This window comes from Dromiciops gliroides, chromosome 5 (assembly GCF_019393635.1).
Source record: "Dromiciops gliroides isolate mDroGli1 chromosome 5, mDroGli1.pri, whole genome shotgun sequence".
NCBI classification, from domain to species: domain Eukaryota; kingdom Metazoa; phylum Chordata; class Mammalia; order Microbiotheria; family Microbiotheriidae; genus Dromiciops; species Dromiciops gliroides.
The window spans coordinates 225,287,797-225,304,395 of record NC_057865.1 but is presented as its reverse complement, the minus strand read 5'-3'; the positions used below and the strand labels follow the sequence as shown (position 1 = coordinate 225,304,395).

The following is a 16,599-nucleotide window of genomic DNA, read 5'->3' as shown; positions in this document are numbered from 1 at the left end:
GAGAGGAAATGAGTATTGGGGGGGGGGCAGCTAGGTGGCACAGTGGATAGAGCACCAGCCCTGGATTCAGGAGGACCTGAGTTCAAATCCAGCCTCATGGGGCAGCTAGGTGGCGCAGTGGATAGAGCACTGGCCCTGAATTCAAGAGGACCTGAGTTCAAATCCAGCCTTCGACACTTGACACTTACTAGCTGTATGACCCTAGGCAAGTCACTTAACCCCAATTGCCTCACCAAAAAAAGAAAAAGAAAAAATCTGGCCTCAGACACATAACACTTACTAGCTGTGTGACTCTGGGCAAGTCACTTGACCCCAATTGCCTCACCAAAAAAAAAAAATGAGTATTAGGAACTTGGGCAGCTAGGCAATGCAGCAGATAGAGCGCTGGGCCTGGTGTTAGGGAGACTCCTCTTCCTGAGTTCAAATCTGGCCTTAGACACTTACTAGCTGTGTGCCTCTGGGTAAGTTGCTTCACCCCGTTTGCCTTATTTTCCTCATCTGTAAAATGGCAAACCACTCTAGTGTCTCTTCCAGGAAGACCCCAAATGGGGTCATGATCCAGACACAACTGAAAATGACTGAACAACAACACACCTAGGAACTCATGGGGATTTGCTTTAAGGATATGGACTTAGATGAAAAAAAGCCCTGAGAATATCTCTGACGTGAGAGAGGGGTTGGCAGGAGATGATAGGACATTATGAGTAGAAATGACTAGAAGGAAGAAACAGTGATGAAAGGACAGGAAGATGTGGAAGGGTGACCCTAGTACATGTATAAGGAGGTATGAAGGGACCTCAGAAGACCAAGAGAGTCAGGACCCTGGGTGCTCTCAGTTATTTGTATTGGGTGCAGAACAGGCTGGTACAGTGACGGCTATTTTCTCGTGATGGGGTTTCCTTTTTCCTGGCTTTAGGACCACCTGCTCCGGGAGAAGGCTCAGCAACATGATGAGACGTACTATCTGTGGGCCCTGGCCTTCTTCATGACCTTCAACCGTGCCTCCAATTTTCGGCCTGGCTTGGTTTCTGAGACTCTCAGTGTCCGAACTTTCCACTTCATTGAACAGAACCTCACCAATTACTATGAGATGATGCTAACTGATCGGAAGGAAGCTGTCTCCTGGGGTCGCCGGTGAGTTACACAGAGAGAATTTCTTCCTGATCGTCCTAGATTGCTAGGCTCTGGCTGTGTGACCTGCAGGATAGCACTCCATCTTTGCTCAGGATTCTGGTCATCAGAATGAGGAGGTTAGGGGTAAGGTCAGGGCAGCTTACTGCTGGTCTTCCAGCCTCTAATTGTGAGAAGTTTGTTGCCAGATTCCTACGTTTTCTCCTCTTCATTTTGTGCCCTTCCTCTCAAACCCTTCAGGATGCACCTAGCCTTGAAGGCCTATCAGGAACTTCTGGCCACAGTGAACAAGATGGACACGCACGCAGATGAAGCAGTGAGGGAAAGTAGCCGCATCATCAAGAGTAAGCAGGCCTTGGTCCCTGAGTCCTCTCCCTGTCACCTTAGCAGCATCTTGCTCTGTCATCTCTATTTCTTACCCTTCCTTCTTTAGCTCTGTAGAAGTCTTTAGACCAGTCCTCCTTATCTCTGTGTTATTTAAATTATTGTGGGACTAAACTGGGTTTCCTAAAATATTGCTACTTAGAAATTAATGGTTATTGCACCAGTTTGGCAGTAAACATTATTAATATCACACATTAATAAAGTATTGACCATGTGTCTCCCTGACTTCCCCATTAGTCACAGGCTTACAGGCCTAAAAATTACATACCCAGCATGGAGAATAAAAGAGAGTCCTGGGAAGAAGAGAGCCAAGAGACAAGAGAGAGACCCTGTCATGACCGGGGATTTTATCTTCTCTTTGGTAGAGGCGGGTCATCACACACTGGTCCAAGCTAATTGATTAGCATCATTCAGCTCCATTGATTGACATGACTTGGGAGGTGGTCTAGAGATCAAATTGTAACTATCTAGGTGTGCCTCTTACCCTAGCTAATCCAAAGGATCAATCTGCATTCCTTTTGTTAAACTGAAGGCTCAACCCTGCTGGTTTCTGGTGAGGGGAAGAGAGCAGCTAACACTAAACACATCTGGGTTTCTCCTAGAAATTCATTATTAATAATTATTTTCTCATATCTCTTTGCTTCTTTCTAGACAATGTCTTCTACATAATGGAGTACAGAGAACTATTCCTGACTCTCTTTCGGAAATTTGATGAAACCCGTCAGCCCCGCTCCTATCTTTGTGACCTGGTGGAGACAACGCATCTCTTCCTTAAGATGCTAGAGCGTTTCTGCCGAAACCGTGGAAATCTAATGGTTCAGGTATTAGGGGTTGGGAGGGCAGTGGTTTAGAGGAAGGAGATCATCCTTTTTCACTTTTTTTTTCCTCCAAAAAAAGTTTTAAAATTATAAATTAGAAAATCATCACAAACAGGAACATTTCCATATATGAAGAAAACTAGGAAATAGGGATTATACATGAAAATGTGAATCTACTACCTGTAGCATCTTCTTTTTTTCTCTCTTTCTTTTTTTTTGCGGGGCAGTGAGAGTTAAGTGACTTGGCAAAGGTCACATAGCTAGTAAGTGTCAAGTATCTACAGCCGGATTTGAACTCAGGTCCTCCTGAATCCAGGGCCAGTACTCTATCCACTGCACCACCTAGCTGCCCCCTCATCTTCTTTTTAATATGTTATGAATTGAATGGTAGTCCCAACGTTAGTAGTACCTGCTTGTGTGTGACCTCCACTTTGGTCTCCTCTCTATTTTTTCAGTGCTTCATGGATGTTTCTTTTTTCCTCTCTTCCTTTTTTTTTAGCATGATTCGTACTCTCCTCTACCCCTTGCCTTTTTCTCCTCCATCTTCCCTTGTAATAAAAGTATAGTCAAGAGGGCAGCTAGGTGGCACAGTGGATAAAGCACTGGCCTTGGATTCAGGAGGACCTGAGTTCAAATCTGGCCTCAGACACTTAATACTTACCAGCTGTGTGACCCTGGGCAAGTCACTTAACCCCAATTGCCTCACACACACACACACACACACACACACACACACACAAAAAAGTATAGTCAAACGAAACAGGTTTGTGTTGTAATGGAAATATATATATATATATCTCATTCTGCACCTACACTAGAAGCTATCACCTCTGCTGCTAGAAGTGCTTGGCATACTTCATCAGTCTTCTGGAGTTGGGATTGATTGTTCCATTAATCAAAATTCTTTTCTTTCACAGTTGTTCTCCTTTAAAATGTTGTGGTTATTATGTAGTTAGTTCTCTTGGTTCTGCTTACTTTATACTCTGTATTAGTTCATATAAGTCTTCCCAGGTTTCTCTGAATCTCTCTCTTTCATAGGGAGCTCATCCTTCTTACTTTCTCTAACAATCCAAATCCAACCAATCCAGAACTCTGCACCTTCTCTCTCTCTGAGTGAATGTGGCAAGGACTTGTTAGTGTTCCAAATCACACCAAACTTGCCACACTGTTCCCTCCCTCCTGCCCTACCCCACCTAATTCTGGCTAACCCAGTCCAAACATACTACTGAAATTTTATAATTAGATTATAGGGGGCAGCTAGGTGGCGCAGTGGATAGAGCACCAGCCCTGGAGTCAGGAGGACCTGAGTTCAAATCCAGCCTCAGACACTTAACACTTACTAGCCGTGTGACCCTGGGCAAGTCACTTAACCCCAACTGCCTCACCAAAAAACAAACAAAAAATAATTAGATTATAATGTTTCTATGATTTGTCTCTTGGGAGGCAGCACAGTCTAGTGGAGGGAGTGCGTTGTTCCCAACCTTGCTGCGCCTGGAAAACTTTTTTAATATCAAAATTTTTTTGTGTGAACTTCCCCATGATAGTAGTTGTACTAAGTATCCTATGCTATGTATTCAGTAATGCATACAAATGAATGTGTATGTTATTAATCACAGCAGCTTCTCCAGAGACATTTTTTAAAAAAAGAACAGTATAGGGGCAGCTAGGGGGCGCAGTGGATAGAGCACCGGCCCTGGAGTCAGGAGGACCTGAGTTCAAATCCAGCCTCAGACACTTAACATCCCTGAGGGTCAGTTTCTTCATCCATCAAATGAAGGCATTGAACTTATTGACCCTTCTATCTATTGTACCTGAGACTTTAACAGAAGAGTAAGCTGAGGCAGATCTCCACGCCAGATTACTTTTAATAGCAGGGGCATGCTACTTGTTAATAAATGGGCCAATGGCTTGTCCCCATTAATGGTGAGGAGAAGGACAGTTCCCCTTTAATAGGGTTTGGGGGGGGGGTCCAGATCAAAGAACAGAGCAGGGTAGGTGACATCATGGGATTAAGGGCAACATGATTGGTTATAGAGCTGAGGCACAGGGAACAACATGATTGGTTGAAAATTTCATAATGAGCTAGCAATGACCCCATTTCTCTCATAAGACTAAGAAGTGCTCTTGTTTGAATCCAGGTGTGAGATAGCAGCCTAGACTATTGGACAGCAAACCAGACATCCTTGAAGTATAGCTTGGTGCCCTAAAGACAGGAGGCCTAAACCCCCTTGCTCTCTCACACATTCTCTAAGGTCAGCTACATTCTTTAGGCAGGAGAGCTGTATTTTTTTTTTCCTGATAAAAGTATTTTATTATTTTCCAGTTACATGTAGAGATAGTTTTCAACATTTATTTATATATATAAGATTTCCAATTTCAAATTTTTCTCCCTCCCTCCCCTAGAGAGCAGGTAATATGATACAGGTTTTATATATATGTATAATAACATTAAATATATTTCTGCATTAGTCATGTTATAAGAGAAGAATAAGAGCAAAAAGGGAAAACCTCAAAAAAGAAAAACAACAGCATCAAAAACAGAAGAAGTAGTATGGTCCAATCAGCATCCATATTCCGCAGGTTTTTGGTTTTTTTTTCTAGATTTGGAGAGCCTTTTCCATCATGAGTCCTTTGGAACTTTCTTGTACCATTGGATTGGTGAGATGAATCTAGTCTATCATAGTTGATCAACACATAATGTTGATGATACTGTGTATAATGTTCTGGTTCTGCTCATCTCACTCATTATCAGTTCATGCAAGTCCTTCCAGGTTTCTCTGAATGCCTCCTGCTCATCGTTTCTTAAAGCACAATAGAATTCCATTACATTCATATACCACAACTTGATCAGCCATTCTCCAATTGATGGGCACCCCCTCAACTTCCAATTCCTTGCCACACAAAAAGAGCAGCTATAAATATTTTTGTACATGTGGGTCCTTTTTCCTTTTTTATGATCTCTTTGGGAAAAGACTCAAAAGTGGTATTGCTGGGTCAAAGGGTATGCACAGCTTTATAGCCCTGTGGGCATAATTCCAAATTGCTCTCCAGAATGGTTGGATCAGTTCACAGCTCCACCAACAATGCATTAGTGTTCCAATTTTCCCACAGCTTCTCCAACATTTATTATTTTCCTTTTTTTCTCATATTACCCAATCTGATAGGTGTTAGATGATACCTCAGAGTTATTTTAATTTGCATCAGGAGAGCTGTATTTTTAAACTTAACCCATTTCAGGCCAGATGAAATGTGAACTAAGTTCAGAGACAAAGAACCATGATTTAAGCAGTTAGAGGACAAAAGAATTTACAGGGCAAAATCAATTACTTGTAAATAGGATCAACAAGAAAATTGTATGGTTCTTTTCCTGGTGGCAAATTGAGGGAGTGCCTATCAGCTGGGGCATGGCTGAACAAGCTGTGGTATATGAATATAATGGAATACTATTGTGCTGTAAGAAATAATGAGGGGAGGGCAGCTAGGTGGCGCAGTGAATAAAGCAACAGCCCTGGATTCAGGAGGACCTGAGTTCAAGTCCGGCCTCAGACACTTGACACTTACTAGCTGTGTGACCCTGGGCAAGCCACTTAACCCCCATTGCCCCGCAAAAAAAAAAAATAATAATAATGAGGGGGCAGCTAGGTGGTGCAGTGGATAAAGCAACAGCCCTGGATTCAGGAGGACCTGAGTTCAAATCCAACCTCAGGCACATGACACTTACTAGCTATGTGACCCTGGGCAAGTCACTTAATCCTCATTGCCCTGCAGAAGGAAGGAAAAGAGAAGTAATGAGCAAGCAGATTTCAGAAAACCTGAAAAGACTTGTATGAACTAATGCAAAGTAAAATGAGCAGAACCAGGAGAACATTGTACACAGTGACAGCAACATTGTGTAATGATCAACTATGAATGACTTAGCTCTTCTCAGCAATACAGTGATCTAAGACAATTCAGAAGGGCTCATGATGCAAAATGCAGAGAAAAAACTGATGGATTCTAAATGAAGATCAAAACATACTATGTTCACTCTTTTTTTTCTTTTGCTTTGTTCTTTCATGACTATAACTAATATGGAAATATGTTTTAACATGATTGCACATATATAACCTATATCAAATTACTGTTTTAGGAAGAGGGGAGGGAGAAAATTTGGAACTCCAAATTTTGTAAAAAATGAATGTTAAAAATTGCCCCCAGACACTTGACACTTACTAGCTGTGTGACCCTGGGCAAGTCACTTAACCCCAATTGCCTCACCCCCCCCCAAAAAAAAAAATTTGTCCTCACATATAATTGGGGGAAATAATAAAATATTATTAAAAAAGTAAAATAAAGGACAAACAACAACAGAATGATACAAGATCAATTTTAATCTTCTCAGCTCTAAATCTGATCCTCTTGTGCACTTCCTATCTATCAAGGTATTCTGATAGGCACTGAGGGTGATACAAAATAAATAATATGCATGCCCTCAGGGAACTCACAGTATAGTAGGAGAACCATAAAGAATTATGACACGGAAAGGAGCTGTGATTTCATCAGTTTCTTGTAGGCACTGAGACAAATCATAAGCTTTCTATGACTTAGTAGATAAGACCCAGTGGGTGTTTTGAGACATAGATGGCAAGTGACTAGTCAAAGGTCAAAGAACTTGTTTTCAGTCATGTCCAACTCTTTGTGACCTCATTTGGATTTTTCTTGGCAGATACTGGAGTGGTTTGCCCGTTATCTCATTCTTTGATTTATATCAGTGCCACAATTTAGGTAGTACAGAGGTGGCATTATCTTCAAGTGGCTTGCCTGTGTCACCCCACTAGTAAATATCAGAAGTAAGATTCACATCCAGGCCTTCCTAACTGAGCCTCACCCTCTAGTCATGATGAACTTCTGCCCCCTCAAATGGAAAAGAGGAGATGGATAGATAGGTGATATACTGGGATGTTCAATCCATTGGATTTAGAAATTGATTGGATGGTTAAGTGGGGTTGCAAAAGAGCAGTATCAAAAAGGACCCCATGGTTTGAAGCACGTGAGTGATGCTCATGTGACAGTGATGCCTATAACAGGAATAGGGATGTTCAAAGGAAGAGCAGATCCTAGGCTAAAGATGTTCAGGTGTGGAAGCACAGGGAGCTTGAGGTACCTACCAGGTAAACTGGTAGAACTGTGTGGAAATGCACTGAAGCAGGAGAGAGAGAGCCTCGCATCAGCCTCAGGTTAGCAGCTGAAGACTGTAGGTAAGGGAGCCACAGAGAAGAGGGCAGAGCCCAGGACAATAGTTACATTTTATTTTTGGATTGTTGTTGTTGTTGTTGTTGTTGTTATAGTTAGGCTTTAGAGCATGAGAAAAGAGAATGGATACCATAAGTGCAAGCTTTTTGCTGTAACGTTTTTTTGCAGTGTGACACTCTGTCAGGAAGACCTTGTTAGAAGGGCTGTCAGGAGGGGCAGCTAGGTGGCACAGTGGATAGAGCACCGGCCCTGGAGTCAGGAGGACCTGAGTTCAAATTCGACCTCAGACACTTGACACTTACTAGCTGTGTGACCCTGGGCAAGTCACTTAACCCCAATTGTCTCACTTAAAAAAAAAAAAAAAGGAAGGGCTGTCATGACTGAAGACTCAAAGGAACCTGTAAATGAGGCTATTTTCCTGATAGGGCTCTAGGCGTGTTGTCAGTCACCCAACTCGTCTGTCAGTTCAAGCAGAGACTTCTTTTTGGAGTGACTCCTTAGTTGTGTTGGCACACAGAATTCCCATTGAGGAAATTCCCTTCACTTAGGCAGATTGGCACCTTTCCTGCAACTTAGTTGTAGAATTATCCAGACCAGGCTCACACAAACAGTATGCGTATGTGACAGAGGTGAGACTTGAACCCAGGTCTTCCCGATTCCATGGCTGGCTGTCAATCCATTGTACCACATTATCTCTTGATATTATAATAAACAAACAAAATGCATATAGCACTTTAGGTTTACAAAGCTCTTTGTACAAGTATCTGATTTGCTCACATCAACCCAATTAAGGTAAGTGCTAATATTATCCTTATTTTACACATGAGGAAACTGAGTCTCAGGTTATATGACTTGCCCGGGATCTCATAGCTAACAAGTGTCAGGTGAGATTTGAGCCCAGCCCTTCCTGACTCCAGTCTAGCAAGCCACTCACTATACCATGCTTCCTCTATTCAATGTGAACTCCAGGCAGCTAGTACATATTATGTCCCATTTGTATGTACCCCATAAAGGGACGGGGGACGAATGATGAGGAGAGACTTTCAGGCATTGCCCTGAGAGGGGAGGATTGGCCACCCTGGGTGTCCTGCCAACTATGATAGAACTAATGCTTCCACCTCCAACACCAACTTTATGCTCAAAGCATTGCCTCCCCAACAGAACAAAAGAAGGAGAAAGAAGAAGAAAAAGAGGGCACGCACGCAGGCCCCAGCCTCTGCTGGAAATGTTCCCCACCATCCAGAGGAGATGGAGGCCATGTGGCCTGCCCTGGCTGAGCAGCTGAAGCACTGTGCCCAGGTGGGTGTCTACACAGACTACAACTGGGGTAAGAGCCAGAAAACATTCTCCTTCTCGCCTTCACAAGCCTGTCCTTCCCTAGAATTCTGAACTCTTGCTGGACTCCGTGGTTCCCTTTGACGCAGCTTCAGAGGTGCCCGTGGAAGAACAGCGGACAGAAGCTATGGTGCGGATCCAAGACAGTCTTCTGGCTGGTCAGGCTCCTGAGGCGCTAACCCTCCTTCGGTCAGCCAGGTTAGAGCCCTGCCCGTTTATCTTCCTGGGCCTCCATGGAGAGACACTCCTTCGGCTATAGTGGTGGTAGTCTTTTCTGGTCTGCTGCAGGCCAAAAACCAAGTCAGATTCTCTGAAGCTGTGTCCTGAGTACAGGGGCCCCTAGCGTTTGAATTTTTTTTTTTTTTGGTGGGGCAATGAGGGTTAAGTCACTTGCCCAGGATCACACAGCTAGTAAATGTCAAGGGTCTGAGGCAGGATTTGAACTCAGGTCTTCCTGAATCCAGAGCTGGTGCTTTATCCACTGTGCCATCTAGCTCCCCCTAGCATTTGAACTTTAATTCTCAAAGGTACCTAGGCCTTATTGCTTTCATGGCCAACAAAGGGAGTGATTCTGTTCATGCTCACTCCTTCCAGATACCATGTCTGCCCTGAACAGTACCTGAAGCTTTCCTCTTATTTTCCAGAGAAGTGTGGCCAGAAGGGGATATATTTGGCTCCCCAGAGTTTTCCTTGGAGGAAGAAATTGAGCTGCTGAGGCAGATCTTCTCTGCCCCACTTCCTCGTGAGTGTCTGGCTTCATATTCTCCTCTTCTCTCGGTATAGTGGGAATGAACATGAAAAAGCATTTGGTAAGAGCTGGTGACTCCTCAACTCACCCCCTGCTGTTTCCCCTCGCTGTTGATAGGGCAGCAGGAGCCTGAAGAACAAGGTGGAGGGGAGGAAGAAGAAGGAGAAGAGGAAGAAGAGGAAGAAGAGGAGCTGCAGGCTGTCCAGGTTTTGGAGAAGGAGTTTAACTTCCTGGACTACCTGAGGCGGTGAGAGAGAGAGAGAGAGAGAGAGAGCGAGAGAGATGGTAGATGGGGGAGAGGTCTCAATGGGCACAAGGAGAGGGCAGGAGCCTGTCTGACTCCTGAAAACCTCTCTCTCCTCTTTTCCGTCTGACTCTAGGTTTGCGTGCTCAGCTGTTGTCAAAGCCTATGTGCTATTACTGCAGAACTACCAGAAGAACAGCGCCCATACCAATCACTGTGTGGTTAAGATGCTGCACCGACTGGCCCACGATCTCAAAATGGAAGCCTTGCTCTTCCAGATCTCCCTCTTCTCTCTCTTTAATCGGCTATTTAGTGACCCTGCTGCTGGAGCCTATAAAGTGAGGGGAAATGGAGGGGGGTGGAAATGGAGGGAGCCATGTACTAGGGGAAAGGCGGAGGGACAAAGATGTCGGTGGAGAAAAAAGGATGAAGGGAGACGGGCCGGACGAGGGAAGAGATCTGGGAAGATAAAGAAGGGAACTGAGGGTGTGGGGGCTGGGAAGGCTGCTGCAAGCGGGGCCAGGGCTACAGTGAAGTGGGCCGAGTGCCTGACCCCGTCCTGCCCCTATGGCCCTCCCCTCCCCCCAGGAGTTGGTCACTTTTGCCAGATATGTACTGGCCAAGTTCTTTGCATTGACTGAAGTCAACCGCAAGGCCTTTGTGGAACTTCTCTTCTGGAAGAACACAGCTGTCGTGCGGGAGATGACCGAGGGCTATGGGTCTCTGGACGCTGAGTAAGTATAGGCAGGCTAAAGTGTCAGGGGTCGGGGGGTAGGGGGACAGAGAGTCCAGGGAAGCTTCGAAAAGCTCTTGTAGAGGGAGAGCTGTGCTCCTAGCTCCTAGGCAGGCAGGATCACCGCCCCATCTCAAGACTATTTGGAGAAACCTCAAGAATTCCTAGGAATGTGACTGTATCGCATTGTGCCCTGCACAAAATGGAGGGCAGAGCCTGTACCCCCTTGTCTCCAGGGCATCTTGGCTGAACTGCTTTCTCCTTATGGTCCCTTGCCCTTTCCTTCCCAGTATTCTCTCAGTCCATTTACCCTCCACCTGAAATACCCCCAGCTCCTGATGTGGAAATGACATAGAAAGATGCTGCTTATATCCTTAACTGCATCTAGGGAAGGGAGGGAAGGCAGGCAGACAGACGCATGCCTACTCTCTTCATTTGGCTCATTTTCTTTTGTACTCAAAAATCTTCTCAGGGAAGCTAGTTGACACAGTAAATAGAGCACCGGCCCTGGATTCAGGAGGACCTGAGTTCAAATACGGCCTCAGACACTTAACACTTACTAGCTGTGTGACCCTGGGCAAGTCACTTAACCCCAATTGCCTCACTAAAAAAAAAACAAAAAAATCTTCTCCTTTCTGGGTTTGGTAGGGGACCTGCATGCCTTTTACTCCTCCCACTGAGGCCAGCAATTCCATTCCTTTCCCTCCCAACCAATTCTAGGTCTTCTAACCGAAAACCCCCCAAGTGGAACCCAGAGGAGGAGAAGCAGCTACGGGAGCTGTACCTGGCCTACAAAGACGTAGAAGGTAATGTGAGAGCATGGGTGTCATTGACCAACCAGCATCTTTTGAGTGTGTACCAAATGCCAGTCGCTAGGCAACCAGAGACAAAAATGAAACAAAATGGGGAGATTCTGTGCATTCATGCATGTGGTGATCAATACATAGTAATCTTGAGGAGGGAGGAAGGAAGCAGTAGCTGGAGTGGGAGGATCAGGAAAGGCCTCACATGGAAGATGCTTGAGCTGAGATTGGGAGAAGAGTAGCCATTCTAAGAGGTGATGGTGAGGAGAAAGTGAATTCCAGGACTGTGCAAGGGCACAGAGATATGTGTGAAATTGGGCGAGAAGATTGGTTTGGGTAGATCATTGAATACATGAAGGGTGGTAATTTAAAATAAGTCTGGAAAGGTAGCTTGGAGTTAGGCTTGGGAAAAGCTAAAAACACGAAACAGAAGATGTTGTATTTGACACTAGAGGTAAAAGAGAACCATTGAGTTTTTGTTTTGGGGTTTTTTTTGCAGGGCAATGAGGGTTAAGTGATTTGCCCAGGGTCACACAGCTAGTGAATGTCAAGTGTCTGAGGCCGGATTTGAACTCAGGTCCTGCTGAATCCAGGGCCGGTGCTTTATCCACTGCGCCACCTAGCTGCCCGGAACCATTGAGATTTATTGAGCAAGAGGGTGACATGGTCAGAGCAACATGCCTTAGGAAAATCTCTCTGGCAACTGCATGGAGGATGGATTAGAGGGGAGAAGTGAGGAGACCAATGAGGAAGCTCTTGCAGTAGTCCCAGTAAGGCATGATAGAGGCCTGAACAGAAGTGGTCACTGCATGAGAAAAGAGAAGGGGAAAGACAGGAGAGATGTTGTAGAGGGAGAAAGAGAGTGAGTTCTTTTTTGTACATGTTGAATTCAAGATGCTTGTGGGACACTCATTTTGAAATGTCCAGTAGGCAACTGGGGGTGCAAGACTAGAAGCCTAGAGGGAAAGAGGCTGTAAGTACAACTCTGGAAGTCACCCACATGGAGGTGATAATTAAACCCATGGGAGCTAATGAAGTCTTCAAAAGTGATAAAGGGAGTAGGGGGGGGGGCGGCTAGGTGGCGCAGTGGATAGAGCACCAGCCCTGGATTCAGGAGGCCCTGAGTTCAAATCTAGCCTCAGACACTTAACAGTTACTAGCTGAGTGACCCTGGGCTAGCCACTTAACCCTAATTGCCTCACCAAAAAAAAATATGCCATGAGAGTAGGGAAGAGGGCCAAGGACAGAGCCCTGGATTCAGGAGGACCTGAGTTCAAATCTGGCCTCAAATGCTTGACATTTACTAGCTGTGTGACCTTGGACAAGTCACTTAATCCTCATTGCCCTGGGCCCCCCCCCCCAAAAAAAAAAAAGAAAAAAGAAAAAGGAAAGTCATGAGGCAGCTTGGCATAGTGGAGAAAATGTTTGCTGTGGAGTCAAAAGATCTGGCTTGGGGGCAGCTAGGTGGCACAGTGGATAGAGCACCAGCCCTGGATTCAGGAGTACCTGAGTTCAAATCCGGCCTCAGACACTTAACACTTACTAGCTGTGTGACCCTGGGCAAGTCACTTAACTCCAATTGCCTCACCAAAAAGAAAAAAAAAAAAGAAAAAGATCTGGCTTTGCAGTCCTAGCCCTGCCACTTAGTACCTCCTAACTTTAGGCAACTCATTTGACCTCACTAGGTTTCAGTTGGCAAAGAAAGGAACTGAACTAGATTGCCTCTATGTTCTTTTCAGGTTGTAGGTCTATGATCCAGTGAAATATATGATCTTAACAAGGCTTTGAGCCCAGAAGCTTGGGATGGAGGCCAATGAACTCTAGACCTCCCTCCACCCACCTATTCCTCCTTTCTCCCTAGGTGAGGATGTGATAGATGCCATCTTGACACACCTGAATACCACAACTCGTTCTCGGAAACAAGTCATCAACCATTTGGTTCGACTTGGACTGGCTGACAGCATCAAGGATTTCCAAAGACAAAGGCAGGCATCCTTGGGCTATTAGGGATTTTTTTTCCTCCCCTTCTCTGGTGCTCATTTCCTCCACTAATCTTTACTTTTCTCTAAACAGGAAGGGGATAAACTTGGTTTTGTGGACAGAAGAGCAGGAGTTAGAACTACAGCGACTCTTTGAAGAGTTCCAGGGTTCTGATGGTGAGATGATGGCTGGGGAAGGGTCTCTGGAAGGAGGGCCACATAATCTGGTTCCTTCTGTAGCTACTTTTCATCCTCCACACTGAGCTCATTGTAAGCTAATTATCTCAACCAATACAAATGTAATAAGTGATAAAACCATAGAATCTGAATGAATTACATTTTCAAGAGAACATGGAACTTTAGTAGAATTATAAGTTAGGTGCTTTGTGTTCTCTCGATCTCCTTCCATCTTTGTACCTTGAAAGTTTCGTTATACTCATAGTCAAAGTATGTCTTCTTCTTCTTCTTCTTCTTCTTCTTTTTTTGTGGGGCGATGGGGGTTAAGTGACTTGCCCAGGGTCACACAGCTAGTATGTGTCAAGTGTCTGATTCAGGTACTCCTGAATCCAGGGCTGGTGCTTTATCCATTGTGCCATCTAGCTGCCCCCGTATGTGTTCTTCTTTTTTTGTTTTGTTTTGTTTTGTTTTGTTTTTTTGTGGGGCAATGAGGGTTAAGTGACTTGCCCAGGGTCACACAGCTAGTAGGTGTAAAGTGTCTGAGGCCGGATTTGAACTCAGGTACTCCTGAATCCAGGGCCGGTGCTTTATCCACTGCGCCATCTAGCTGCCCCATTGTATGTGTTCTTCTAATCCTATTTTCTTCTATTTCTTTAATAAGTATTTCCATATTGATCATCTATTTCCCAAACATGGCTTGCACTTTTCCATGCTTCTTTTTTTGTTTGTTTGTTTGTTTTTGTTTTTGTTTCGCGGGGCAATGGGGGTTAAGTGACTTGCCCAGGGTCACACAGCTAGCAAGTGTCAAGTGTCTGAGGCCGGATTTGAACTCAGGTACTCCTGAATCCAGGGCTGGTGCTTTATCTACTGCGCCATCTAGCTGCCCCTCCATGCTTCTTTTCATGCTGTTTCCCCACACCTTGTATGTATTCGCTCTCATTTTCACTCACTGGATTCCTGCCTATCCTTTAAAGCCCAAATCAAATGCCACCCCTTCCACGAAGCCTTTCCTGATCCTGTAAGTAACAGGCAGATTGGCCTAGTGCAAAGAACATGGAACTTAGGAAGGACTTTTAGGAACTTAGGAAGTTAGGAAGAACAAGATACAAATTCCACTTTAGACAATTACTGTCTCTTAACCTCAGCTTCCCCATCTGAAAAATAGGAATAATCATAGCACCTGTCTCCTAGGGTTGTTACAAAGATCAAATGAGCACCAGCCCTGGATTTAGGAGGACCTGAGTTCAAATTTGGCCTCAAGACACTTGACACTTACTAGCTGTGTGACCCTGGGCAAGTCACTTAACCCCTATTGCCTGCAAAAAAAAAAAAAAAAGATCAAATGAAATAATGCATGGAAGGGGGCGGCTAGGTGGCGCAGTGGATAAAGCACCGGCCTTGGATTCAGGAGTACCTGAGTTCAAATCCAGCCTCAGACACTTGACTTACTAGCTGTGTGACCCTGGGCGAGTCACTTAACCCCCATTGCCTGCAAAAAAAAAAAAAAAGATCAAATGAAATAATGCATGGAAAGCATTTTGCTAACCATGTAGTGCTACATAAATGTTAGCAATTATGATGATGATTAATAACAACTTTTCCATCACACTTCATAACAAATGCTGTTTTGAGACTATTAGATGCATTTAGCATGCATTATTATTCTGGTTACATTCATGGGATATTCTCTCACTAGACCATTAGATCTTTGAAGCCAGAGGAAAGATTTTTGGAAAGAAAGTTTAGTTTGGGATTGGTAGATTTGTGATCCATTGGAACATCTAGGTAAAGGGATGCTTGGAGTCAGTCAGAGTTGGTCATCTAAAGTTTGGTGAAGAAGTCAGAGCTAGAAATGTAGTTCTGAGTGTAATCTACATATGGGGGGGGCAGAGTTGAAGCCATGGGAATTAATGAAATTGCCATGGGAAAGAATGCAGAGAGAGAAGAAAACAAGACCAACCTTCAGAAAGAACCAGATTAAGAGATGAGTAGAGGGGCAGCTAGGTGACGCAGTGGATAGAGCACCGGCCCTGGAGTCAGGAGGACCTGAGTTCAAATCCAGCCTCAGACACTTAACACTTACTAGCTGTGTGACCCTGGGCAAGTCACTTAACCCCAATTGCCTCACTTAAAAAAAAAAAAGAGAGAGAGATGAGTAGAGGAGAGAATATGAAAAAAAATCAGAAAATTGATGTCTCTTACACCCAAAAAGGAGAGGAGATGTGGAAGGAGAAAGGGTAGTCATCAGTGTCAGATGTTGAAGAAAAGTCAGGAAAGATTAAGCTTGAACAAAGGCCATTTGGATTTGGTGCTGAAGAACTCATTCATGATGTCTGAGAAAGCAATAGAGTGGTGGAAGGAGAAACCAGGTTGCAGGGGGTTGAGGAGAAGGCATGGGGTGAGGAACAGAGAAGTGGCTCTTTGTAAAGTGTAGGGACAGGGGAAGAGAAGGCAGTAGCAAGGTGCTGGAGGCATGAACTGAGGGCCTTATCAGAGAGCGCATATACCAGAGGGAAGGAAGAGAGATGGTGATGATACTGGGAAAAGGCAAAGAATGGACTTGAGGCTGTGTGTGTGTGTGTGGGGGGTGCTCTTCGGATGGCTTCTCTGCGAAGTAGGGGGCTAAGCCATCTGGTCTAAGTGTGTGTGGTACAGGTGGTCTTTTGAGAAGAGAAGAAAAAGTTTGGAACAGTCAGTGTGGGAAATGTGATAGACACAGATTAGAAGGATTATTCAGTAGCAGTGACAGCTTATTTTCCGCATTTTGGGAAGTAGTGGGATCGGTTCAGCCTCCTCCTGCAATTCTCTGGGCTCTTGTTCTCCTCCATCTCCTGCCTCTGGACCTCTTCCCTATCTCTGTCCCTTTCTGCAGATGTCCTGGGTAACATCATGAAGAACATCACAGCTAAGCGCTCACGGGCCCGGATCGTGGAAAAACTTCTGTCCCTGGGGCTGGTTGCAGATCGACGGGAGTTGCACAAGAAGCGGCGGAGGAAGCCTGTGGCTCCCAGTCTT

At 44.8% G+C, this 16,599-nt stretch overlaps 1 protein-coding gene across 1 annotated transcript in view; it reads left to right on the top strand.

The window, feature by feature from the left end:
- The window catches only part of TIMELESS (timeless circadian regulator), a 32,650-nt gene that overhangs the window by 14,174 nt on the left and 1,877 nt on the right, over nt 1-16,599 (top strand). The window contains exons 11-23 of the mRNA XM_043966929.1: nt 917-1,134; nt 1,372-1,475; nt 2,167-2,336; nt 8,727-8,864; nt 8,947-9,098; nt 9,545-9,642; nt 9,766-9,895; nt 10,029-10,230; nt 10,481-10,626; nt 11,346-11,431; nt 13,290-13,413; nt 13,502-13,584; nt 16,457-16,599. Of these exons, the coding sequence (XP_043822864.1) occupies nt 917-1,134; nt 1,372-1,475; nt 2,167-2,336; nt 8,727-8,864; nt 8,947-9,098; nt 9,545-9,642; nt 9,766-9,895; nt 10,029-10,230; nt 10,481-10,626; nt 11,346-11,431; nt 13,290-13,413; nt 13,502-13,584; nt 16,457-16,599 (1,794 nt within the window). The remainder of the gene's footprint in view (nt 1-916; nt 1,135-1,371; nt 1,476-2,166; nt 2,337-8,726; nt 8,865-8,946; nt 9,099-9,544; nt 9,643-9,765; nt 9,896-10,028; nt 10,231-10,480; nt 10,627-11,345; nt 11,432-13,289; nt 13,414-13,501; nt 13,585-16,456) is intronic.